This window comes from Peromyscus leucopus, chromosome 1 (assembly GCF_004664715.2).
Source record: "Peromyscus leucopus breed LL Stock chromosome 1, UCI_PerLeu_2.1, whole genome shotgun sequence".
NCBI lineage: Eukaryota > Metazoa > Chordata > Mammalia > Rodentia > Cricetidae > Peromyscus > Peromyscus leucopus.
The window spans coordinates 115,086,170-115,111,355 of record NC_051063.1 but is presented as its reverse complement, the minus strand read 5'-3'; the positions used below and the strand labels follow the sequence as shown (position 1 = coordinate 115,111,355).

General features: G+C 44.4%; 1 protein-coding gene across 1 annotated transcript in view; it reads left to right on the top strand.

Annotated features, from left to right (window-relative positions):
- Me3 (malic enzyme 3) overlaps positions 1–25,186 on the top strand; it is a 201,871-nt gene that overhangs the window by 75,138 nt on the left and 101,547 nt on the right. The window contains exons 3-4 of the mRNA XM_028894969.2: positions 15,728–15,861; positions 17,682–17,831. Coding sequence (XP_028750802.1) covers positions 15,728–15,861; positions 17,682–17,831 — 284 coding nt within the window. The remainder of the gene's footprint in view (positions 1–15,727; positions 15,862–17,681; positions 17,832–25,186) is intronic.

Genomic DNA, 25,186 nt, shown 5'->3' with positions numbered 1-25,186 from the left:
ATTTCAGGGCTGTCACTTCTTTTGAAATATGCAATTTTTATATTTTAAGTCAATTATCTTAATAGTTAGGTCAAATAACAGTGCTTTTCCTTTTTGCTTCTCCTTCAAAAAGTGCATCTTCACATATCGTTTCCCCTTTGTAAGTTTTCCTGATCAATTATGTCAGCTCAGGTACTTCTCAAAGACTGGGGGAGTCACCTTCTCTCCTGAAGTTGAGAGTTGAGGCTTAAGTATAGCAAAACTTTCCCTTCTGATACAGATAACCCTGCTGATGTCATCGTTTTTAGACTTGAACTACAAGTCAGTCACTAAGGTGCTCCTGATGCACACTGAATTTTGAGAATCAATATTCCATTAAGTTCATGCCCTCCCCTTTAACCTACTCTAGTGACTGGCAGACAGGCACAGGAAGGCTTTCCCACAGAGGGTCTCTCACATCCACACACAGAGGCATGGGAAAACATGCTTGCTCTAAGCATGGTAAAGTTGTTCATTATGTTGAAGTCTATCCCTGAGGGGTAGCAGAAGTCATTTAAAGGAGCTTTTAAATGTTGACTTTACTTATCACAGGATATAGGTTTTAGAAGAGTCTGTTAGCCAAATGACACTAAATATAGCTTCTGGCATGGGGCTGTTTTCCTTGGAGCAGTTAGAGGAGAGGTCACCCTGTGGGTCTCAGAGAATGTCAACATGGCCTCCTTCAGAGCAGGAGATGTTACTCTAGAAGAGCCCAGCCACATGTGCAGGAATTCCAGTGACATTCCTGGAAAACAAGAACAGACAAGAGTGCTTTAACCATGTGCAACTAGTCCCTAAGCACACAGACCCCAGAGCTAATCCAGTTTATGAAATGAGGACTAAAAAGAAGGGATACTAAAATTCATCAAGTCTAGGATCAGATTCTATCTCAGGAGGGAACAAAGAAAACAACTCAGTGTTGATTATATAAGCTAAGCGCTGATGAAGACAAAGACGCACATGGCTTGAGATCCCACCTCCTTCTTTTAATATAAATCTAATAAAACACAAAATTGTCATTCAGAAGGCAATCTTGAACCTTCAGCTTTCAGTCCAGTTCCCTTTGCATTTGTTTCATTCCATTTAGATCCGGATATGTCACCAGTTAAAAATTATTGAGCACTAGCTCATATATCCCAAATAAATAGTATCTCAACTCTGAGAACTGAGGAATGAGTAGAACCAACTGAGGGTAAAGGCTAGAAGGATGAGGATTGTTTTTAAAAGAAATACGTAGGAGGCCTGGGAAACCACATGTTCTACAAGGCATTTAGAAAGGGCCCAGTCACAGCTGTGTTTACCACAGTGCTAACCACCAACTAGCCAGGCATATCACCCGGGAGGCTCCAAGCCAGGCTCCCGGCAACCCTTTGAAGTGGATGTTACAATCTTTATTCTACTGAGCAGCAAGCTGAAGCTCAAAGAACTTAGAAATTTTTCCACGAGCACAACAGGTGAGGCTGAGTTACCATTTGAACCCAGGAGCTAACTTCAAGGCCTGTTCGCCCTTGCTTCTGGGCCCCCTGCCTCTTAGGGAAAAATTGTTCTGTGCACACCTAAAGTGCAGCAGAAGAGGTCCCTGTGCATTTCTTGCTCTTCTGCTGATCTCCCAAATTTTCAGGCCCCAAACCAGACCACAAAAATCTAAATGACTTCTGAAATAGGAAGGCTGTAAAGGAAACTGGTTTGTATTAAAAGGTTCCTAGACTGGTGATCTATAAAGGTAAAGGCTGTATATGTATGTATGTATGTATGTATGTATGTATGTATGTATACACACACATATGTATATATATGCATGATCTCTCAAACACCAGCTACCTGGGATAAATCTGCTACTCAAAGTGTGCTTGTTAAATGAATGAATGTTTAAATGAATTAAAGAGCCAGCATGTTGAAACGGACTTGAGACTCAAGATTCATCTCTGTACTTTGTTAGGGCCACTTTAAGAGTGACTCAGCCTTAGCTTTCTGATCTGCAGAATGGGGATATTTTCAAGGCCTACTTTATGTAGTGGTAGATGCCTAAATTGACGACATGACCATTGCATGGTATGGTAAAAGGGAACGTTTTTACTGTAGATATGACAGAGAGAACAGCCAAAGGCATTTGGAAGAGTCGAGAGCAGAGAAAGAAGTAAGCCAGCAGAGAGAGAGAGAGAGAGAGAGAGAGAGAGAGAGAGAGAGAGAGAGAGAGAGAGAGAAGCGAAACAGCAGAGTTATAAGGAGAAAGAATAGCTGGGGGAGGGAAGTCCATGAGCTGGACAAGTTTAGGGCAGGGGAGGGGATGGGATCTGCTGAGAAGAGCCAGCATGGACTTTGAAATGTATAACAGGTACTTGTGATATTGAGGGAGCCTAGAGGTCAGCATGAGTTTTGGTGTACTAATAGTCACCACAGATACCCATTTGTCCCATGGAAAATAACTCCTTTTGGTAGAGGGGAACTGGATTCACAAGTTCCTGAGAAATACTGGATTTTCTCTAACTGCAAGAAATGCTCCTATAGTCCAGGTTGAGTCCATTTCTGGAGTTTAGGGAATTGGAGTCTCCTTTGGACCCAACAGTAGCCCTTTTAGATAGCTTGGAAGCCACTCTCATAAGAAATAGATATTCTTGCCGGGCGGTGGTGGCGCACGCCTTTAATCCCAGCACTCGGGAGGCAGAGGCAGGCGGATCTCTGTGAGTTCGAGGCCAGCCTGGGCTACCAAGTGAGTTCCAGGAAAGGCGCAAAACTACACAGAGAAACCCTGTCTCGGAAAAAAAAAAAAAAAAAAAAAAGAAATAGATATTCTTTGCAGATGTTGACAATCCTAGTTTTCTTCCTGCTGCTGTGATAAACACCACGACCAAAAGCAACTCGGAGCAAAGTGTATGTGGCATACAGTTACAGTCCATTATCGACGAAAGCCAAGGGTCTCAGTTACTTTTGTATTGCTATGATAAAACACCCTGAGCAAGGCAACTTATAATGGAAAGGGTTTAACTAGGCTTACATTTCAGAGGATTAGAGTACATGATGGCCGAGCAGAGGTAGCAAGCAATAAACAGCAGAGTGGCCACTGAGAGCTCGTATCGTAACCTACAAGCAGAAGGCAGAGAACACATTGAAATAGCACAAGTCTTTTGAAACCTCAAGACTCCCTCCAACAAGGCCTCAGGTCCTAATCATCCCCTAAACAGTTCCACCAACTGGGGACAGGTACTCAAATATATGAGCCTATAGGGCCCATTTCCATTCAAACCACCACACGGAAGCAGGAGCTCAGGGGAGGAGCCTGGATGCTTGAACTGCAGCAGAGATGATGGAGGAACACTGCTTACTAGCTTGCTCCCAAGACTTGCTCATCTTGTTTTCTTATACACTCCAGGACCACCTTCATGAGTGTGGCACTGTTCAAGTGTGCTGGGCTCCCCTACATCAATCACAAGCAAGAAAGTGCTCCTACAGACATGCCCACAGGTTGTGTGATGGAGGCAGTTTCTCAGTTGCGATTCTCCCTTCTCACAGGATTCTAGCTTGTATCAGGTTGATGAAAACTAACCAGAACACCAACAATGTACTTAGATGTAGATAGTTGTTCTAAACCCACTCCTCAATGGATTCTGGATCTTGGGACTCATACCTCCTGGTGACAAGACACAGAGAGAAACTGGTTACCCTTATCTGTGATACACAATGGTCATTTGTCCCTAGAAAAATGACCTCCTTCCTGGTTTACCTGGTCAGATAACAGAGCTGGTCAAGACCCAGGAGAATGAGGATTGGGTCCATGGAAGGCCTAGAACAGCTCAATTAACAGCTAGAGAATGACACTATTGATAAGCTTGTCTAGTTGTGTTCTATCACATTCTGGCACCTCCTCCCACTCATACACACACACACCAGGTATGCATGTGCAAGGTCACTTCTGAGCCCCTCCCAAAGCATGTCTGTTGGTTTTATTACTCTAATCATAGTTCACTTTTTGACCCACTCCTCCCAGCCTGGACCCATCAAAGTGCAGTTATGTTGTTGGAGGAAGGAAACTGCCTCCTTTGTTCTCAGCTGCTCTCTGCTGTTATCCTGGTGAGGTTCAGCTGAGTGAGAGCCAGCAGGGTGCCAAGAATAACATTATCTAAAATTTAAATAATAAACGCTTGGGAATACAAGGTCATGCAGCATTCAGAGTGCCACTGAATTTTCCCAAGAGAATGATTCATAATCTTTCTGTCTATTCATCTCCTGTTCAGTGGGGCCAAAATTCCAGAGTTGTCAAATACTTTGGGAGCAGATCCTTCTACTCTTCTCCCCATGATGGTTCTTAACAACATTTTTTGCAGAAACTAGTCTTCCAAGAGAAAAGCAGTTGAAACAGCCATTATTTTCATGTGACTCTGAATGTCCCTTGGGAATTACATCCCCATGACACACTTAAGCTTCAATTTCTTCTTCTGTAAATGGGGATAATAACACCTGCCCTGTCTAGGCTCAAATGGCATAAGTCATATGAGAACATCTTTAATGCAATAAAGCCATAAAATATGCAAAGCATTTTTTTATCATTAACAAAAATACTAGGCCAAGATTCCTTTCACCTCTCAAGCAGTAAATTCATCTTAATTAATATTTGACATGAGGCACAACCTTGATACCAATATCAAGTGAAGATTAAGGACCTATCCACACAGATGAGGATAAATAGTGGCCACTCAAGCATCTAGCAAAGTACTTGGTACAGAAGAAGAATCTGAAATTTATTTAATAAACAAGTACAAGAATAAAACTGTCTTCCTCTCTTCTAAGGATGTCAGACATTGATAAGCAAAGCATTCTAAGCTTCAGACTTAGAGATGATAGGCTCCTCGTTCTGATTTAGTAGACTATTGTGAAGGCTTCAACAAAGCTGTATGTGTGGCCCTAGGGTCTTACTTGATGTTGCTTTCCTGATTCCCCTGGATATATAGTTTCTATCAAGTAAAATGAACCCAGGGCTTCCTAAACAATCTTGTTTCTCCACATGATCAAGCAACCTCTTGCCTGTTTCAAATTACAGGTGTCCACTGAAGGTTAAAGCCAAATTTGGAGTAGTTCAGAAGGGCAATATTGCCCACTGAGTGGGGGTATGGAGACCTGGGCTCTGCCACAACAGGGATCTCAGAGACCTGGCTGATGATTTGGAGGGAAAGATGGCCGAATTGGATGTTGAGCAACCACCACTTCCATGGAGCTACTGGACTGAGCCAGGGTAGAACAAAGAAAGCTTACATTGTCCCTGAAGCTCTTCTTTGTGGGGTCCTACCTCCTTCTTCCCTTCCAAAAAGCTCAGATGGAAAAAAGTCCTAGGACAGCAGTCCCCAAATCTGAATAGTGTCAGAATCACATAAAGAATTTATGAAGACTCATGACTCTCTGGTCTTACAGACTGAATACCGGTTTTTGAAGAGATATACGTGATTCTTTTTTTTTTTTTTAATTTTTTTTTTTTTTTTTTGTTTTTGTTTTTCGAGACAGGGTTTCTCTGCGTAGCTTTGCGCCTTTCCTGGAGCTCACTTGGTAGCCCAGGCTGGCCTCGAACTCACAGAGATCCGCCTGGCTCTGCCTCCCGAGTGCTGGGATTAAAGGCGTGCGCCACCACCGCCCGGCTTATACGTGATTCTTATTGTCTGTCTATCTACCAACCAGAGACTACTGGTCTACCACACTGAGGTTAATGTGCATAAGTGAACCCCAAATAAAGACGTGCCCAGAGAGAAAAGGCCAGCCAGTGGGAAACTTCCACCCTGGGCTCCACTGCAAGGAACTCACGGTGGTGCAGTACGGCAGAGAGAAGAAAAATACTTCTTATCATTGCTCCTGGTAAAAATGCACAGAGGAAGGAGACAGGGGGCCACAAGTAAGTCCGAGCTGTACCAGCTCAGTCAGGGGGGCATGACATGGAAAAGGAAAGGAAGTTGGCTTGAGCCTTCAGCTGAAAGAGGTCCTGGGAGAAAGGGGCAAGTGGAGGTAGAGCAGGCAAGAGAGTTTCCAAGCAAGGACACCCCTCTTTTCCTCCTCTCTACCCATGGCCTCCCCTTACCCTCACTGTTGGAGGGCTGTTGAGGATGAGGAGAATTTAGAGTATTGGTTGGCATGATATTTGTATAGCAAATTCTATAACTCTTTCTCTCCATGGTCAGTCACCTTGCTGAATATTCACCTTGACCAACCCTTGCTTGTCTGCCTCCCCAACCACTTTTCTCTAAGCATCTCATAGACCTAGTCACATTGTTGCCTTTATCTTCAAGGAATGACTAGCATTAGCTGACACTTGTTGGGTGCTCACTAAACACTGGTCACAAAACTAGTGTTACTTGAAATTCACAGAAATCCCTTGGTGGAAAATTTGTGACAGTGGTGTCAGTTGGTGGCGTGACACATAGGATGGGTAAGAAAAGGTGTTACCACACAGCTCTCCTAGTAATATGAGACTCCTATACTGCATTTATCCACTCATGCTTCTTATATAAGTTACAAAAAACCAAAAACAAACTGGAGTTATGTTAGGAGTAAAGGTATGAAGACCAATTCAAGCCCTTGTCTTCAAGGAAGATGGACTGACAAATAGCTCTTTCAAGGCAAGAGGTTGAAGCTTGGTTGAGAAACACACAGGATTCTGTAGGAGCATAAGGCTCTGAACCTAGCCTGTGGGGATCCCAGGCTGGTATAGATCCCCTACTTGTCTCTGTTTTCTGAAATTCTCCTATACACAGTACTTACATCATCCCCAAAACCAACAGGTCCAGATACACTTTTTATCTTGACAAAAGGAGTGAATGGCGCTCTCTCTGTTTCTCCTGTAATTACTAACATCTCTAGCCCTTACACGTGACCATTACTTCCTTGGGTATTAATTTTGCTGAACCATCTACATTCCCACAGAAGAGAGGAAGCATGTATTGTGCACTTTGCCAAAATAGGTGAAACTAGGGCCTGGAAAAACACAGCTCACTTATGTGATGTTACATGAAGATGAGGGGGAAAAGTAGCTGAAGTACAATGTGTCTTTGGTAAAATGGGTCTATCCTGGAGATGTAGTACTGGAACCAGAGCTGAGAAAGACACTCCTAGAGCACATTCTCCAAACTGGCTTGCCTGTACTAGCTGTTTATATTGGCATAACTGCTGTTAGAAGCATGTTTTTAAATGTTAGCAGAAGTTGATCTTGGGATGCTTGAAGGGCAAAGAGAGGTGTGACCGCTTTCCAGGCACTAAGGGATCCCAGCCACACTGCCACCTTGCCCTGGCTGAAACAAAATAGGCTCCAGCTGAGCTTGAACACAGTCAGGCTTGGGTGCTGCCCAGAGGTTTTTACAAACAGAACTATATCTCTAGGACTTCAAGACACCTTTGTGCAAAAGTCTCTTACTGAGGTCCTCCATCAAAGCCCACAGCTTAAGAAGCCTTCCCATTAAGCATCTTGAATGGTGCCTTAAAGATTTATATCAATTTTTTTTTTAGATTTGTTTGTTTTATTTTATATGTGAGTGTCTGTGCCTTCATGAATGTCTGTGCACCACATGCATGATTGGTGCCTATGGAGGTAAGAAGAGGGCATCAGATTCCCTGGGAATGGGGTTACAGAAGGTTCTAAGCCAGCACGTGTATGCTGGAAACTGAACCCAGGCCCTCTGAAAGAACAAGTACTCTTCTTCTCCACCGAGCCTCTCCCACTCTTGTATTGACTTTTCTTACTTCCCCTCTCCGTGGCCACACTTCACTGAAAGCCTTCCCAGACCAGGTTGTAAATGACTTCAGAGTGCATCTACTTGTGTAAGTACATACCGGAAACCACAGAGCTCCATCATGAGACACTCCAATATTTGCAAAGCATGTCCATGTAGGCTTTTGGGAAGAAAGAGTCTTTCTATGAGAATTCCTGGCCCCTCATAGGTTTTGTTTGCATGTATTCATACTTAGCAGGGTTTTTTAAAGTTATTTCTTTATCCTTAAATTTTAAATCATCCATCATATATAAAAAAAAAACAAAAAAAAAACAGGCTTTCCTGAAGCTCCTCACACCACTGGGCTGTCCAGAGAAGGATGCTAAATTCCTTGAAAGGAACCTTTTCTGATATGGCCACCCAGGTGCAACTGAAGCCCTCAGGGTGCTGGTCTATCACTGAGCGTACCTCTGGCTCCGATCTCCCCAGCTCCCTCAGCCACCCAGCGAACCACTGCTCTGCATGGTGGTAGATTCAAGGATCTTCATTATGCAGCTGAGGCAGGACACAAGGCCACAGATCTGATGTCTCAGTCCCTTGCTTTCCAGCACGTATACAGTGGTCCAGAACTATCCAGATCTCGATTCCTATGCTTCCTACTAGGCCTGGCTGGGAAAGACCGCCAGTGTGAGAAAGTTCTGCCCTGTCCAAAGCAGTATGTGTCTCTCTACTAAATTAATTAAAATAAAAGGAACTTAAAAATCCTGTTTCTCATTTATATTGGCCACATTTCAAGTGCTCAGTAGAGATATGTGTCCAGTGGCTACTGCATCTGTCTAGACAAATACACATTTTTCTCATAGCAGCACTGAACAGACCAATGCACTGATATATTAGTGAGGGCCCACTACTACAAGTTTGCTGTATGAATGGCTCACCTGGGGCCTATAGATATCTGGAACATTCTATGTCTTTCATTCAGATTCCACAGGATCTAAATTAGTTTCTGTCTTATAGTTTTCTTGCAAAATGAATTCATCCCCCATCCATGTATGTATTAAGTGATTGCTCTGTATTGGCTACTGTGCCAGGCAATGAGCTCACAGTTGATTTATATATAGTCTCTGCTGTGAAAGAATTTATTGACCTGCATAGAAAGGAAATAAACACCTAAGTGTTTTTCCTAGTTATACCAAATAGCTATTGCTTATAGTCCTTAACCTGAAACTTCAATAACCACAACCTGAAAACACTTCATCTAAAATGAATTTAACTTCCATATTCCAATCTGCTTCAACAGCCCAGAGCAATGAGGAATCTCAGAGGTGAGGTGATTTCCTTAGGCTCACACAGTCAGTAGAAACCGAATGTAGAATTCTCATCTTCCAGATTCTCTCCTGCTCCCCACCCTGCCTGTGTGATGGCAGCACCTCCATGCTCTGTCTGTAATCACAGGAAGAAATGCCCAATTGTATCTGCAAACCTGAGCATGAACTTCCAGGCATATGTGGCTGCAAAGTCACATGCCTCCTATATATAAGTGCAGTTGGAGGTAGCAGAGCCCAGCCCTGAGCCCTCTCCTCCACTCCCCACTGGGGAACTTGAAATGGCTTTCTGGGTATGTAATTTTATACCTGAGAACAGAAGTACATCTGGGAGAAAGGCTACTCTCAGGTCTTTGTCTACAGAGACCTCCCAAAGCTTGTATTTCTGAGACTCCATAGATCCATCCCAGGAGTGTGCTAAGAGCCCTCAGAAATGTGATACAAAGAGAGAATGGCAGTCTTAGTAATCCCACTTCCGGTTCCAACCAGAAATCACGTCACCCTAAGTCTTGAAAGTCTCAGACAAATAGAGTCAAGAAGTAATGTTCAAAGGGAGGAGGAAATGCCATCCAGTCCCCTAACAGCTCATCAGCTTTAACTGTATGCCTTGGGGCTGAGGACACAGCCCTGACTCACCTTTGCTACCCTCTAGGCTTTATAGTTGATTGATGAAGGAAGCAGGTAATCATATAAACAGTCAGCGAAGGGCATGATGTAATGTGTGGGACAGAAAGCCTGGGACACATGTGTCTGCTAATGCTTCCTGCTAATAATTATGTTGGTGAGAGGAAACAACTCTGCGCATACTGTGGTCCATATGTATAAATTCAGAAGTACAGACATACCTGTTTGCAGAAGGGCATGGACTGGTCGAAGAGTCATAGACTCTTAGTGTATCTATATGACATAGGGTGTCAGGGAAAGCCGCTGGGAGGGGATGACTATGATTTGGAAGACCAGCATCAGGAAGCAGTCAGAGCATGGTAGACATGGGCACTGGTGTGAGTCCGGTTGTGACAGCCAGAATGAATGTGACTATGAGGGGGAAATGCCTGGAGTAACGGGTGCACCAGCCTTGTCAGAGCCTATGGACAGACAGTCACACTTTGATGATGTCACTTCAACCCCTGCTCCCTGCCTGACTCTGAAGTGCCCCTAAGGCTCATCTCCAGCATCTACTAGTGAGCTTTCTTGTGCCACCTCCCTTGAACAAAATAATAATAATAATAATAATAATAATAATAATAATAAAATCTGCTGCTCACTTAATGCTTAAAGCCTCACCCACCATGGCAGGGGGCCATGATCATTTTTCCACGATGACCCATGTGTCTACTTAAGTAAATTCATGAGGACAGAGACCAGAGACTATTTGGCACTCCAGTGCCTCGTATGGCAGGCCTGGCACAGATAGGAATTAACTGATGCTTGTGAAATAAACAAGAAGAGATTGCCAAATGAACCACATAGCTCTGGGTCCAGAGACACAAGGGGGATCGGAAAAAAAAATCAGAGAAGCTCAGTCATCAGGAGCAAAGGCCCAAGAAAGCCTAGATCTCAGAACAGCAGGGCCTAGGACAGAGTCTGATCTGCCTCTGAGCCCTGCGTTTGATGGTGAGATATATTCAAACATCCCCTCTCTGATACCAGTAAGTTTTGTCCTGAGAACATGGGCAGCTTGGCAAATAGAGTTCAGAGCCTGGGCTTGAAGGGGGATGATGAGCCAGGCAAAGTCGGGGACAATAAGAAAAATATTAAAACAGATGCAGCACAGTCACTGATAGTCAGAGTGGCCACAAGCCTTCAGGTATTAAACAGGTGGCAGCCCACTGGTTGTTGGGTCTTGTAACAGCCCAGTGGTTCCCTGGGGAAACCCAGAGGAGATGATGGACACTTGAATGGGAAATCTCAAACAGCTGAAACATTTCAACATTCATTAACAATTGGTAGTTCCCCACATGCAGATCTTAGCTGAAAAATGCCACTTGAGTATGAGGTCAGTTTTTTTTTAATTTTATTTTATGTGTATGAGTATTTTACCTGCATGTATGTGTACCATATGTGTGTCTGGTGCCCTTGGAGGTCAGAAGAGGACATCAGATACCCTGGAACTAGAGTTATAGATGGTTGTGAGCTGCCATGTGAGTGCTGGGAACTGAATTTGGGTCCTCTCAAAGTGCTCTTAACCACTGAGCCATCTCTCCAGCCCCAATGAGGTTGAAATTTAATTATGAGAGCAAGTCATTTTCCAAAAGCCATTTGTTCTATCTTGAGGGTTTTGTTAAAAACTAGATAATATCATCTGTAGCTCTGTTTACCAAGCACAGAAAAGCTGTAATTTCTCAATGTGGCAATGATGAGTAAGTGACCCATTACTGACTCCTCCATATTGTACAATCCCCACTCTTACTGAAGGACCTCTGGTATACTTTGTGAAAACTGGCTTTCTGACACGCAGACCAAGAGTCTGAGTGCCACTAAATGCAAGTCCTAGCCCATTTTCCCTCTGCTATAGGGAATGGTCTTTAAGATCTCTATATTGTCCCAGTACTGGAGGCCAAGGCAAGATCACAAGTTCAAGTGAAGCCAAGCTACTTAGTGAGTTGCAGCCAGCTGGAGCAATTTAGTCAGGCCTTGTCTCAAATTTAAAATAAAAAGAAGGCTAGGAGCAAGCTGAGGATATAACTCGGGAGAAATGTTTCCTAGCATGCCCGGGGCTGTGGGTTCAGTCCTCCATACCTCCTGCAAAAAATAAGTACTTACCCTTTTGGAGGCATGGGACTGCTAAATTGTCTTTCTGCTTTGCCTGTTTATAAATTTAGAGCTTCTAGAAGCAAGTTCTTTAAATCCTTAAAATTACCAGTTGCTAAACAGTCACTCGTTTCCCTCAAATACAAAAGAAGTTGATGGAAGTCAGCCAAGAGAAACACTTAAGCTTGTAGAGAGAAGCAGGCTGTTATTAAAAGCCACAGTGGCCATTAACAAAGATGATGTCATAATTAAATGTCTGGGATCCCTGGGATCCCTGCGGCCAAGGAGAGGCAACCACAATCTTTCCAAATCAGTTAAGAGTCACCTACCCAGTGGTGTTTGGTAAGAGTGACCAGTCTAGCCGTGCGTAGTGGTGCACATTTTTAATCCCAGCACTTGGGAGGCAGAGGCAGGCAGATCTCTGTGAGTTCGAGGCCAGCTTTGTCTACAGAGAGAGTTTCAGGACAGCCAGGGTTACATGGTGAGACCCTGTCTTGAGGAAGAAAAATAAAGATGACCAATCTGCAGGCAAGGTAGTTTCCTGCAAAGGAATCTGGGAACTAGCACGGTGCCCCCTGCCTCCAAAGCTGTTGGCAAGCACCAGGGATGTATGAAGCTGGTAACTGGTAGGTCTGAGGCTACAGGCTGATCAGGCCATAGCTTCCTGCAGCAACTTCCTTCTTAAGACTGCTATAGAGGAAATGGCAATGTGGCTACCAAGAACCTGTCTGGGAATCTAACCCTCTAAAGGAATCTTCAGGTAACTGGATTTCCTGAGAATGACGGGGCCACTGCCATTTTTCCAAGGGAGTTACAGGCTCAAGGGACCGGACTCCAGGATAACACAAGGCTATACCATTTGCAGGCATATCCCCAACCAGTATAGAGGTCTGCCAAAACTAAATGTGCCCCTCTTCTCCCACATCCTCACAATAGCATATTCCTTCCAGAATTCCCTTCCTCCCCCTACCACCGTGGAATCAGAAATAGGCTGCAAACCCCACCACCACCACTTCCTCTGAGATTTATAAAAAAGGACCCTCAACCATAAAAACACACACATACAAGTAACAGTGTATGAACTGAGTAAGTTGTATTTATATATTTAGGAATACACACACACACACACACACACACACATAGTACATATAAACATATATATGTAATAACAATTTTTTAAAGAGGCTTTGAATTTGAAAGATTGCAAGGGGGCATATGGGAAGATTTGGAGGGAGGAAAGGGAATAAGAAAATGTTGTAATTATAACATTAAAAACAAAAAAAAATGTTTTTTTTAAAGAGGAGTCTCACTCTGCCTCATGGGTCTGCTGTCTGCCATATGTCCCTGACATGCTGTCTATCTGTCTATATGTACAACTGTGTCATTAATAACTCTTCTAGTAAATCTCTTACCCAAAAAGACTTTCTGCCTCAGTGATCCCTCTGAACCCAACATCTCCATCCTGCCTCAGTGCCCCCTCTGAACCCCAAGTCTCCATCCTGCCTCAGCACCTGCCCTAAACCCCACCTCTCCATTCTGCCTCAGCACCCCTCATTCTGCCTCTTTGAACCCCTCAGTGCCCCTTCTTAACCCCACGTCTCCAACCTTTCAGTAACTTAGGAAAATCTTTGGTAAAGCAACTTTGGGATTTGTGTGGAGTGCTTTGGCCATGTCCGTGTGTATCATCTTTTCAAACAGAGAGTGACCTGTCTTAAGGTAGACCTTTCACACAGTTCATGTACTTCCCAGAGAAGAAATGGTCTTCAAGACATGCAGAAGTTGATTTGTGGCTACCACTTTATAAATCTATGGGGAGCCCCGTCCCAGAGATCCCTGGCCTTCAAACCACATACAAGAGGCAATTAGAAGGTGCCAAGGACTCACTCATTCTCCCTCCCTCCAATTCTTTTCCTTTGATCAAATCTGCTGCCATCTAACCTAGGATAATCACGGTAAAACTACCTTGCCAAATACACTCACTGGCTACAGGATACGCCCTGCTTTTAAGAGGCAATTCAGTATAAAGCAAGTTAGGTAACCCCTCTACTTTAGCCCTTTTGTCTGTAAAGTGGAGGTTTTTAAATGTCCCTCACAGAGTGGTTGTAAGTGAAATATAGAATGAAACCGCGTATTTAGAGACAAACTGTGACATACATGCAAAATGGAATGTTACTTGTTGATAAAAATGAATGAGCTGTCGTCATGAAAGACACAAAAGCCTTAAAGTGCTCGAGTTTGAGAACTTAAACTAGGTTAAAGTTAACTGGGTTCATACGTGAGAAAGAACCTAGTCCAGAAAGCCTGCATATTCTCTTACTCCAATTGCATGGCATTCGAGAAAAGGTGGAACTGTAGGGATAGCAAAAGATGATGGGTGGCTGCTAGAGGCTTGGCAAAGCAAGAAGGGATGCACAGGGAAAGCCCATGGGATTCTGTACATGTTATAAATTCACATAACAATCTCAGTGAAGGAGGAGGAGAGGGAAGTGTCTCCTTAAGTAGCTTTGGAAATTAATGGAGTCTGTAAGACTAAAAGCCAAAGGAATTTCGTACCCTGTCTTAGAAAGTTGTTCTCCACAGTTAAGAATTTTGACTCTACTGTATGTGTGTGCTGGAACTAAGAGATTAATAAACAGATGACAGATGTTGGGAGGTGAACTTCTGACTGAGTGAGAATTTATAGATCAGCAAGATGATCAGGCTAGAATGATCCATGTGGTGTGAATTAGAGTTACAGGCTTTGGTATGAACATAATCCAGGCTCCAATAGGTACAGAAACAGCTGCAAATAAGTATTAATACACATTTTATAGTGCATGCTTATGTGTCCTTGCTTTATAAGCTGAGAGATAGTGCAAACTAGGAAACCTTGCAGCAAGGTAAAGATGCCAAACCTTGGTTTCTAATACCAAACTCCGGGAAAAGAACTCCGGGCTCTTAGAAGAAATGGCTGCTTCTAGAACCAGAACAGGCAACATACAAGATGAGCATTCTGGAGTGTCAGAAAGTGAGGAATTACTCAACACAAAACAAAACTCTGTATTATGGGATGTGTCAAAGAGATACTGAAAGATACTGGAATCAACTGAAAGAGTTCCCAAAGGCCAAAGCTGGAACAACAAAGTAAATAAGGGAGTGTTAGATCATAAGCCAAGGTAGAGAACAATAGTCCATGAGTCTATCCTAATATATATCAGTTCTGACACAGACCAATTCACAGGGCAGAATAATTCCAAAGCAGGAGACACTAGCAAGCACTACCTCAGCTTGGTGGTTGTGATCCACACCAACAGACAATGCCCTCTCCTCTGGTGGCCTTCCCCTGAAAGCCTCCAGCCCCACTGTAACTGTGAGAAAAGCTGGACTTGTTCCAATAGAGAAGTATCATCCAACATACCTGACAAACGCTCTCCCAAAGGTCAAGGTCATAAAAAGCTGAGGGTATCTGGGGACTGCCATAGTTAAAGCAAGCCTAAGGAAATGACTAGACATAATGTGGCTTGCTTGGATGGAATCCTGGATAGCACATGGGCGAGATAAAAAAAAAACGGAGGGAGTCTGAATAAGCTACAAGCATTAATTGTATAATGGGTCTGTTTGTTCATTAACTTTGATGCATATACCACGCTAGTGTAAAAAGTTAGTCAGGAAAAGTAGAGGGGAGGAGGGCATAGACAGGAACATTATTCTATAGTCTGGTTTTTTGTGGATCTCAGCTTCTTTTTTTTTAAAAAAAAAAAAAAAAAAAAGCAAAATCTAGACTTGATTGAAGTGACTGTCTTCCTCATTTGTCTGATCAGGGGCCTCGGCTTAACTAGTACAAGAAAGCCCCCCTTTAAACAGCAGATTTTTCTTTTTTCTGATTGACAAGAACTTTAGCTGGCCACAGATGGAATGTCTGTTCCTTGGCTTCCTGGAAGTTCATTAAGTCTGTGTTCCTTTCTTCCCCAGGGCATGGCCTTTACACTCGAAGAAAGGCTGCAGCTTGGCATCCATGGCCTGATCCCGCCCTGCTTCCTCAGCCAGGATGTCCAGCTCCTCCGCATCATGAGATACTATGAGAAGCAGCCGAGCGACCTGGACAAGTCAGTGGCTGCAGTCTGTTCTCTGTGCCCAGTCCTGAGGCTGAGCTGCCCAACCCTGTGGCCCCCAGAGGGTTTCTAATTTCTCTGTAGCTAGGAAAGGCTGAGAGCCCCGAGAGACTTCAGATCCAGCTCCGTCCTTAAAAAGCGTTACGGGCTCCCTAGAGACGAGGCTTACAACAGAAGTCCAGCTAAACTGAACCTGGATTCAACTAGCGGAGTCTGGGAGGCCATCTGAGAGATGTTAGAGATGAATCAGCCCCAGAAGCCCCTATGAAACAGTTCAGTGGTCAGCAAGGGCTTGGAGGAGGGCAGTTCACTGAGCAAAAGGAGATGGGACAAAAAACGGGAGATCTGGGGCTGTTAAGAAAAACAGCAAAAGGAACCATGGCTAAGAAAGCTCCCCAGCCATATAGACTGTGGTAAATGTTCCAGTGAGGAGGGGAGGAGAATATAGAATTGGAGAGACATGTACACAAACAGCTAGGGAAATGGAGAAAAGATGCCTTAGGAAGGATCTAGATGCTATGTTGAGGGTCATGGGCAGCAAATAAGAGCACTGCTTCCTCTGAATACTCCTCAGTGGAGACACAACCACAAAGATCTTGTTCCAGAGTCTTCGAGTCAACATTAAGTGTTACAAAAGATGGTAGTCACCACCCAGGTACACACCATATCAGCACAGCAAAGCCTAGTTGTTCTAAGACTAATTCTAGAATGAGTGAAACCCACTGTCCTGCCCTGAATAACTAAAGTCTGCCAATCTCTGTCCTTCACCTGTATAATGACTGTGCCCATGACCCATTGGGTTTTATGAGAATTAAATGCATATCTTTGTGATGTGATTAGAATGTTGCCTGGGACGTAGTAAACTCTGTGTAAGTTTGTTTTAGAAACTGTGTCATCTTGCTATGGGCTCTAGCAGATTATTTAGGAAGAAGATAAAGGTTCTCTCTATATCCATAGAGCTAAGTGGCTAGAGCTAAATGCCCAGGAAGGGCAGAGTTCAGTACCACATGAGGCTCATTCTGTATGTAGTTCCCAGTGCCTCCTCCAAGGCACCCATAGCTTCTGAGATGCAGTTAACAAGCCTGTCCCTACCACATTCATGTCCTCACTCCTAATGCACTGAATCCCAGGGCTATGACTCACATTAGCTCCAAGACCATATTGCTACCAACTCAAAATTTCTCTCCCTCTTGTTCATCTAGTCACGTCATCTTGAAGAGCAAACCAGAAGTTACACAATAGAGTACACTAATAGATACATGCCCAAACTCCATCAGAAACTCCTGTTAAATGTACCAAAAAGAATTAGAGTCCAAGGTAAAATATTTGCTTCAAATATGAAATTATAAAAGCTACACTCTCTAATGCTCGCCATCTCAATGCTTTTCAGCTTAATGGGCCTCACTTACTTGCCTAAAGTGATGCTCTAGAACCAAGAAGCGATGAGTGTGCATATTCCCAAGAGCTCTAGAGGGCTTGCTCCTGGCTCACTACTTTCCTAACTCACTCCCAAGAGCCTCTCATTTCAAGAGGTGATTGGGAGAAAGGCTAAGAGGGCTCCCCAGCCATGCAGGCTGTGGTATGCTGGTAAATGTTTCAGTGAGGAGGGGAGGAGAGTATAGAATTGGAGAGACATGTACACAAAGAGCTAGGGAAATGGAATGCCCTATCCTGGCAGAGGGTTGAGGGCATGGCTAACCCTGAGTGTAAATCCTCCCTGGGCAAGGCCTCCATTCTTAAGCACAGTGACGTCATCCCAGATCTGCCAAAGAGTAGTGTCCCTGGATCAGCTGGTTTCTTCTTTCCTTTCCAAGGTATATCATTCTCATGACTCTCCAAGACCGCAATGAGAAGCTCTTCTACCGGGTGCTGACCTCAGACGTGGAGAAATTCATGCCCATTGTGTACACACCCACTGTGGGGCTGGCCTGTCAGCAATATGGTCTGACCTTCCGCCGACCTCGGTGAGTACCTACTAAGGGGGCCAGAGAGAGGCTGGCCTGTAGAGGGTAAGAAATTGCTTCTTGACCTTTAGAGGCTCCCTTGGAGTCAATGGCCCAACAAGGAGACATTAGATTTTAAACACATGCTCAGTAAACTAACACCACCCAACCAGGAAATGCTCTGAGAGAGAAGTTAGCAAGGGGATATTGAATCTACTCCACTTCCAAATGATAAATATTCAACATGTTGCTCAAAGTTGGCCTAAGAAGTCGTGCCCATTGTTTTAACAATGCCTACCTGTCACCTCTCCCTGTCCTCTCCCTTTTCTGTCCATCTCCAGCATACCTACAGCCCTCTGGGTAACTGAGGACAATGAATAGCACTGGATACCAAACACAAACACATGCTCCCTTTCCAGCCCTTAAATCACTACACCTCTATTTGGAGTCGACTTAGTTTCAATACAAAATGTCACTTTGTAAGCAAAAACTGTGGCATTACATTTTCTCCTAAAGCTAAAGGATGTGAGAGAAGCTTTCTAAAGAAATCGTTTTTGCTTTCATTTTTAGTCCTGAAAGATATATGTATAAATACATTTGTGCCAGATAAATAGGAAGGGTCTTCAGTGCAAGGTGTCTGATCATTGTAACCGCACAGTTCTTGCATTAGCAATAAAAGGAGGGTCTAGATATGTTATGTGTAATAGAACATCATAGGAAAGCAATAATAAATGTACAGTGTCCTGTAGACCAGTGGTTCTCAACCTTCCTAATGCTGCAACCCTTTAATACAGTTCCTCATGTTGTGGTGACCCCCAAACATTAAATTATTTTCATTGCTACTTCATAACCGTAATTTTGCTACTGTGATGAATTGTAATGTAAATACCTGTGTTTTCCCATGGTCTTGGGTGACCCCTGTGAAAGGATTGTTTGACCCCTGTGGAAGGGGTTGTGACCCACAGGTTGAGAACCACTACAAAACAGATGCAAAATTTACATTTATAGAGTAGTTATAAATGAGACTTCTTGTTTTACTTTGTTATGGCTTAGTTTTTTATTTTGTTTGTTTGTTTGTTTATTGGCTTTTTTTGAGACAGGGCTTCTTTGTGTAGCCCTAATTGTCCTGGAATTCACTGTGTAGGTGAGGCTGGCCTCGAATCACAGAGATCTGCCTGCCTCTGCCTCTTGAGTGCTGGAATTAAAGGTGTGCACTACAACCACCTGGTGTGGCTAAGCATTTAAAGACAGGTTCTCTTGTAACTCAGGCTGGTCTGGAAACTCACAATATAGCAAAGCTGTTTGGGATCTCTTGCTCCTCTTGCCTCCACCCCTTGCCACCACACCTGACTGCAAACCACTTTCTAAAGGATGTGTTATACAGGGAACATGTGGTCATGGATCTATGACACCTCTTGTTAATTTGTGCTGGGCTGTGAAAGATGAATGTAAAGAGTTGGGATTTTTAAAAAATTGTCTATGTGGAATGCTGTGCCCTAGATGAGACATCTATTATCAACTGCTCCAAAGCTCAGGAAACATCCAGAAGAGGGAATTGGAAAGAACTCATGAGCCAGATGTTTGGGAGGAAGAATGCACAATAGCATCTTCTGGACATGGCAGGGCCATTTTATTCATGAACTCACTGTAGCTGCATTAGGCCATTGCTTTGTGTCATACACGAGGAAGGAGCTCATGAGACTCTACCCCTCAATGAGGAACTATGGGCAGGTAATGAGTGCTGGGGGGGGGGTGTCATTTTCTTTAGTGATGTAGCCACTGACAGGTTGCCCATGTACCAGTAAATAACCCTAACTAATGCCTATATAAGCAACTTTAGTTAAACTCAGTGAGGCAAAAAAAAAAAAGACATCAAAGTAGGGGAGGTTGTTGGGGAAAAGAAGGGTTCTAAAGGGGGACAGAGGGAAATGAGAATAATGGGGGTAAAGTGAGCAAAAATTCAGAATATCCATGTTTGAAATTATTTAAAAAATTAAAAAAATAGAAACATAAAAATCTAGCTCAGGGGAAAGGGGTAGGGGGACCATATCGGGGGACCATGGAATCAAGAGAAAACTAATTAGGGTTAGGAATGCACAGAACCACTCCAGCCACTAAGATGACTCGATCTCCCTGGGTCAGTAGGGTGACTTAAGAAGGCTGGTAGTGACCTTGTATAAACGGATGGCATGACTACTCTGTGATATGGTTAAGGGGGAGGTTTTTATTGTAGATATGACGGAGAAAACAGGCATCTGGCTTAGTTTTTTATTTTGTTTGTTTGTTTGTTTGTTTGTTGGCTTTTTTTGAGACAGGGCTTCTTTGTGTAGCCCTAATTGTCCTGGAATTCACTGTTTGAGAACGTAGACTGGACATGGCCGGTAGACTTGGCCTGGCCATGAGGGAAAGCAGGAGCAGAACAGAGAGGGAGAAAGCAGGGGAGCAAGTGAGGGAGACAGAAAGACCAAGAGAGAGAAGCATAGCTGAAATCGCGGGGTTAGAAGCAGAAATGAGTGGATGCCGGGGGGCGAGGGTGGGAGCATGAGTTGAAGAAGTTTAGGGCAGGAGGAGAGTTGAGAAGAGCCAGGATGTCACCATGGACCCTGAAATGTGTAACAGGTACTTGTGATACTGAGGGAGCCTGCAGGCCAGCATGAGCTTTGGTGTGCTAATAGGACCTTAGGTAGCCATTTGCCTCTTCTGCCAGTGATAAGGAAAATGGCTCCTTTCATAGTACCCAAAGAATGCTGACTTTTGTCTAACCACCAGAATTTGGGGAAAGGAAGTCTCCTTTGGACCTGACAGACCTAGCAGAGGACCATGTGGTGGAGTTTATGAATGTTTCACTGGGGAGCAGGGAAGAGAAAACAGAAAAAAAGATAACTACTCTTTTGAAAAGTTGTGTTGTTAGTTGTAGATGCTGGAAACTCAGGAAGATATGCGGTTCAAGAGGAATTTGTCTTTCACTGGTGTGTTCTGATTTGAGACAGGCTGGAGCAGTCATCCTAGCAAATGTCCGATGGCTGCTTCCTTCCCATCTTTCATGCTCAGATCCCTGTCACCCTCTGGTCCTGGTCTCGTGACATTGTTTGATTGTCTTTGTAGCACTTGTTCCTGTCTCTAATAATTCCATATGTGTTTACTTCTGCCAAGAAAAAGTATGGAATTTTTTAGTTGATTTATCTAGATACCGACCTTTGTTAGCATGCATGGCATCTACCTCCCTGAGGCAGTAAAACAGGAGGTTCAAGGGTCTGGGTAGAATGGATGAAAATTTCTGCCCAAAAATGAAGTCTCTTCCACATGATCAAGGGAGTTGGATGGATGGGGAGCTGTTCCTGGCTCAGGTCAAGTCGGATCTGTGGTGCTCTAAGGAGACAGGAATGGGCAGAGCAGTGGAAGCAAGGTGGGGCTCAATGTGTGCAGAAACAGGATCCTGAACCACTTCCACACAGAGAGCCAGGTCGTCTTTAGGTGTAGGGAGTGGGGGTGCTGCATCTGGGGACACAGTGTGGGGGAAAAATAAGCAACAAGCCGAGCACAAAACCCAAAGATGGACTGGAATGTGGAGAAAAATCGTAACTCTAAGGCCAGATACTATCCTCAAATCTTTACACATCCTATTTAATTATCATCACACCATTGGGAGGTAGGTACTGTTATCTTCTGCAGAATGAGGAAGCTGAGGCACAGAGAAATAAGTTACCCAAAGTCACACAGCAAAGCCAGGACTGGACCTGTGTACACAGAACTAGAGTGTGAGCAGGAAACTGCCACACTGCTCGCTACACCGCCTCACAGTTCAGGAGTGGGTGCACACAATGGGCATTCAGGGTTGGGAACCACAGCAGTTCTAAGAATGATTGACTGCCCAGGATCTAAGGTGAAGATTAGCTAGGTGCCATTTCAGGGCCTCTCCCCAGAGGAAAGATCTAGTCAGGCCATTGGCTTGCAGCTGGCTGACGCTAAGACAGGTTCAGGCAGACTGAAATGTCTTCTCGGATTAGTTCCTCACACCTAGTACAGTGTGTTTTTCACTAACCCTTCTTCAGATGACTACCCAATTAAGTGATCTGACATGTGACATTCTGAGCTGTTGCTCTAGGTTTCCATCTGGCCTCTTTCCAGGTGTTAATTTCATGCCAGCCCTGCTCCCAAGGGAGTGGAGATTGGGTTCTGCCTTAGGCCAGGCCTCAGATGAGGCTCAGGGCTAGGATGGCTTTATAGATTAACATCTGAGGGAAGGACAGCCCCAGGGTCAAGAGGAGGAGAGCCAGGCCCTCTCAGTTTCTGAAATGATAAATATTCCTGCCAGGTTGCTGTTAACAAAGAAATGCTCTGTAGAAGGGCTTGGTCCCATACCAAAGCTAATTAGGTCCAGCCAATACTAGAATTGAGGCCTCCAAGATGTCTCAGCTCCACATTACTGCAGATCCTGGGAGGAGGGACCAAAGTATCTCTGAGTACCTAAAAGTCTTGAGTATCTCTATTAGTAGAGTAGCTATCCCTCATCCCTTAGTGCCTTTCCCTTGGAACAACCTCTGCCTGTGCTTCCGTAAGTCTGACTGACAGGGGCACCCACTAATAGTTACTGGAAAGAAGCGAAAGCCAGAGGGAAGGCTGGGTAGATGCCAGGACAGATTTCAACCCAAAAGACAGGTGTCAAGAGGAAACCAATATGGTAGCCAGATTCAATTCTAGCAATGAAAAATGGGAATTAGAACCAAGAAGTGGAGTAGGGGTGGGTGGTAACATCAAAGGTAGACTACTTTTGCTAAAGTAACTTGGCATAATTCTTGCTCAGAGTGGCTTCTTCAAGAACAGAGAGTGAAATCCACTGCCTGGCCTATCACAAGAGACTGAGGAGCCTGACTGAAGGTTTGGTTGAAGGAGAATCTATCAGAGAGTTAGACCATGGGAAGCAGAAAGAGATCAGATCTTAAAGTCAGGCCATCTTGGCCTCAAATTTCAGGTCCTCATTGATAGTTATGATAAACGGCACTGGTTGCAGCACTGGTTACCACGTGGAAATGTCACGGTCATGACAGAACCCAGTGGTACTTTTTAGAGTTTTATTAGGAGGAAAGGGGGGAGGGGAAGAGGAAAGCCAGGTCTGGGGGGAGGGAGAGATGGCAGGGGCAGAGCAGAGAGCAGGGAACAGAGAGAGAGGGTGGGGGTCCCCATCCAGCTTTTTAAGGTGCAGATTGCTTGACCACGTGGCTGCTACATAGTCACCAGCACCCACTGATGACATAAGATTTAAGACCCTGAGGACAGAGGGCAGGATCCTAACATTACAGACTTTTTGCTTATTATAAAAAGTGAGTGAATAGGAATAGGGGTGTTGTTTCTCTCCAAAAACTGCTTCCAACTGACTTGGTGGGCATTGGTTGGCTTCTTAGGGGGCTAGGGAAGGGGGCCTTCTGATGTAAACAGGAGTCCTGGGATGGTGGGCTGTCCTGCTGCCCTGGAGCCGTCCATCCCTCTTGGCTTGGCACTCTGGCCACTTTTGTGTCTGACAGGATGCTGGTAAGACAGAAAAAGCCTGAAGTAGATATGACCTGTCCAGATGAATTTAAGCTGGTTTCTGGAGCTTGGGAAAAATTTTGAACATGTTAAGAAGCAGCCATGAGAAGATTAGTGACCATTTGTAGTGTTTAGTACTCTGCTTATATTGGTTAGTGTTAATGGTAGAGACAGAGAGATTGGAACATCTTTTTAAGCTTTATCAAAGACAGATTATTTAAGGTACCTGTTTCTTTTACTAGTTTAGCATCCAAGAGACAGGTGACCAATTGTTGAGAGCATTTAACAGTAATAGATGGTTATATTAAAGTCAGTTTTTGTAGAGCCCAGACACTTTTGGGTCTGGGGATGTAAATATCTTTTAGCTGTTGCAGTTTTTTACTTGATGATCTCTGGACTCCAGTTCTGTGGTAGTCGTGTAACCATTAGCTGAGCAGTGAGTTAGAACAGGGAACTGGGAAGAGAAAAGCTTGTGGTGCATAAGAACTTATTTTTTGGAATTAGGGACAAGGCAGAGATCAGGGCCCTGTCTGTATGCATGAGGAGGAGCAGCACTTCTGACAGGTCTGGAGTGAGGCGCATGGAGGGAGCAATGAAATGAAAGCTCCACTGGAAATCTTTTCCATTAAGTAACCCTGAAAGTGCAATTAAGTCTGGTGAGGTGGGTAAGGCTGTCCTCCCCAGCCCGACAATAGGGAAACGAGGAGAGGTGAGACCCCAAAACTCCCAGGGCTGTGTTAGTGACTCTGGTCCAGAAAGAAAGAAATGGATCGCTTCCATGCTGTGTTCTGGGTTCCCTGCGAATGAGCCTGTGGCCAAGCCTAGGTCTGCTGGAGGTCTTAGCTTGATGTTCCCATGCCATCTTGGTGCTTGGGTGCAGTCAGCTGACCAGTTGTCTCTCTAGGTGGCACTTTCAACAAGGCTCAATTGATGGCCTGGCCTGGCAGGGCACACACTAGCCCGCGTGGCTGCCCCCCCACACTTAAAACAGGGACCCAATGGCTTTCAGGGGACAGCATGCACCAGCACTTGGCAATTCTGTTCTCAGGCTTTTTTCATCTCTCCCCAGTATACCTTAAATGCCACAGATGAAACTTCTGCCTGTGGGGTCAGGAGCCTTGCTCTGCAGATGCTTAAGTTTTAGTCCTATGTCAGGGAGGTCTGAGGGACAAAAGACGGATTTTGCTTCATGTCTTGAATTTTTTTTCCTTGATGTCTGCTGGCTTGAGGACAGCTTTTGGAAGACCTGCCAGGAGGCAGGCTATAAACTGAACTCTGGCTCAAGAGCCATCCTGTAAACTTATTTGCATGGATCCTAGCCTACTTTCAGACCATCTGTGCCTCTCACAGCAGCTTGAGAATGAGTGGGAGGAGTTAAGGTGAGCTAGGGTGAGAGTCAGCAGAAGTGGCCTGCCCTATACTGGAGAGCAGAAAGCAGAAGTCAGATAGACAGAAATGGCTGCACATGGCAGGGAGCCCTGCGGGGGGAGGGAGAAGGGTTCAGAGCTTCAGTAGGAAGCTTGGAGATAAGGTAACTCTTTTCATTTGCCCGTTCACTGGCAGAAGTTAGATGATTTCTGTGAAGCTATTATGCAGCCAGATTTACTGGTATCTGCCCCTACATCCCATGGCTGCAGTGCTGAAAGAGAAAAATAAAAAATTAAAATAACAAAAGGGGTCTCAGGCTCCTATTTCAAGCGTCCTTGAGAATACTCAGTCTGTAAACTGGCATGAACAGTACAAGTTACCGCAGCCATCGTCACGATAAGGGTAAGGACTGGGGCGTACATACTGGAGACCCCCCAGGAGCCAGACAGCATCCTATACTTCATCAGGATAGAATGTGTCAT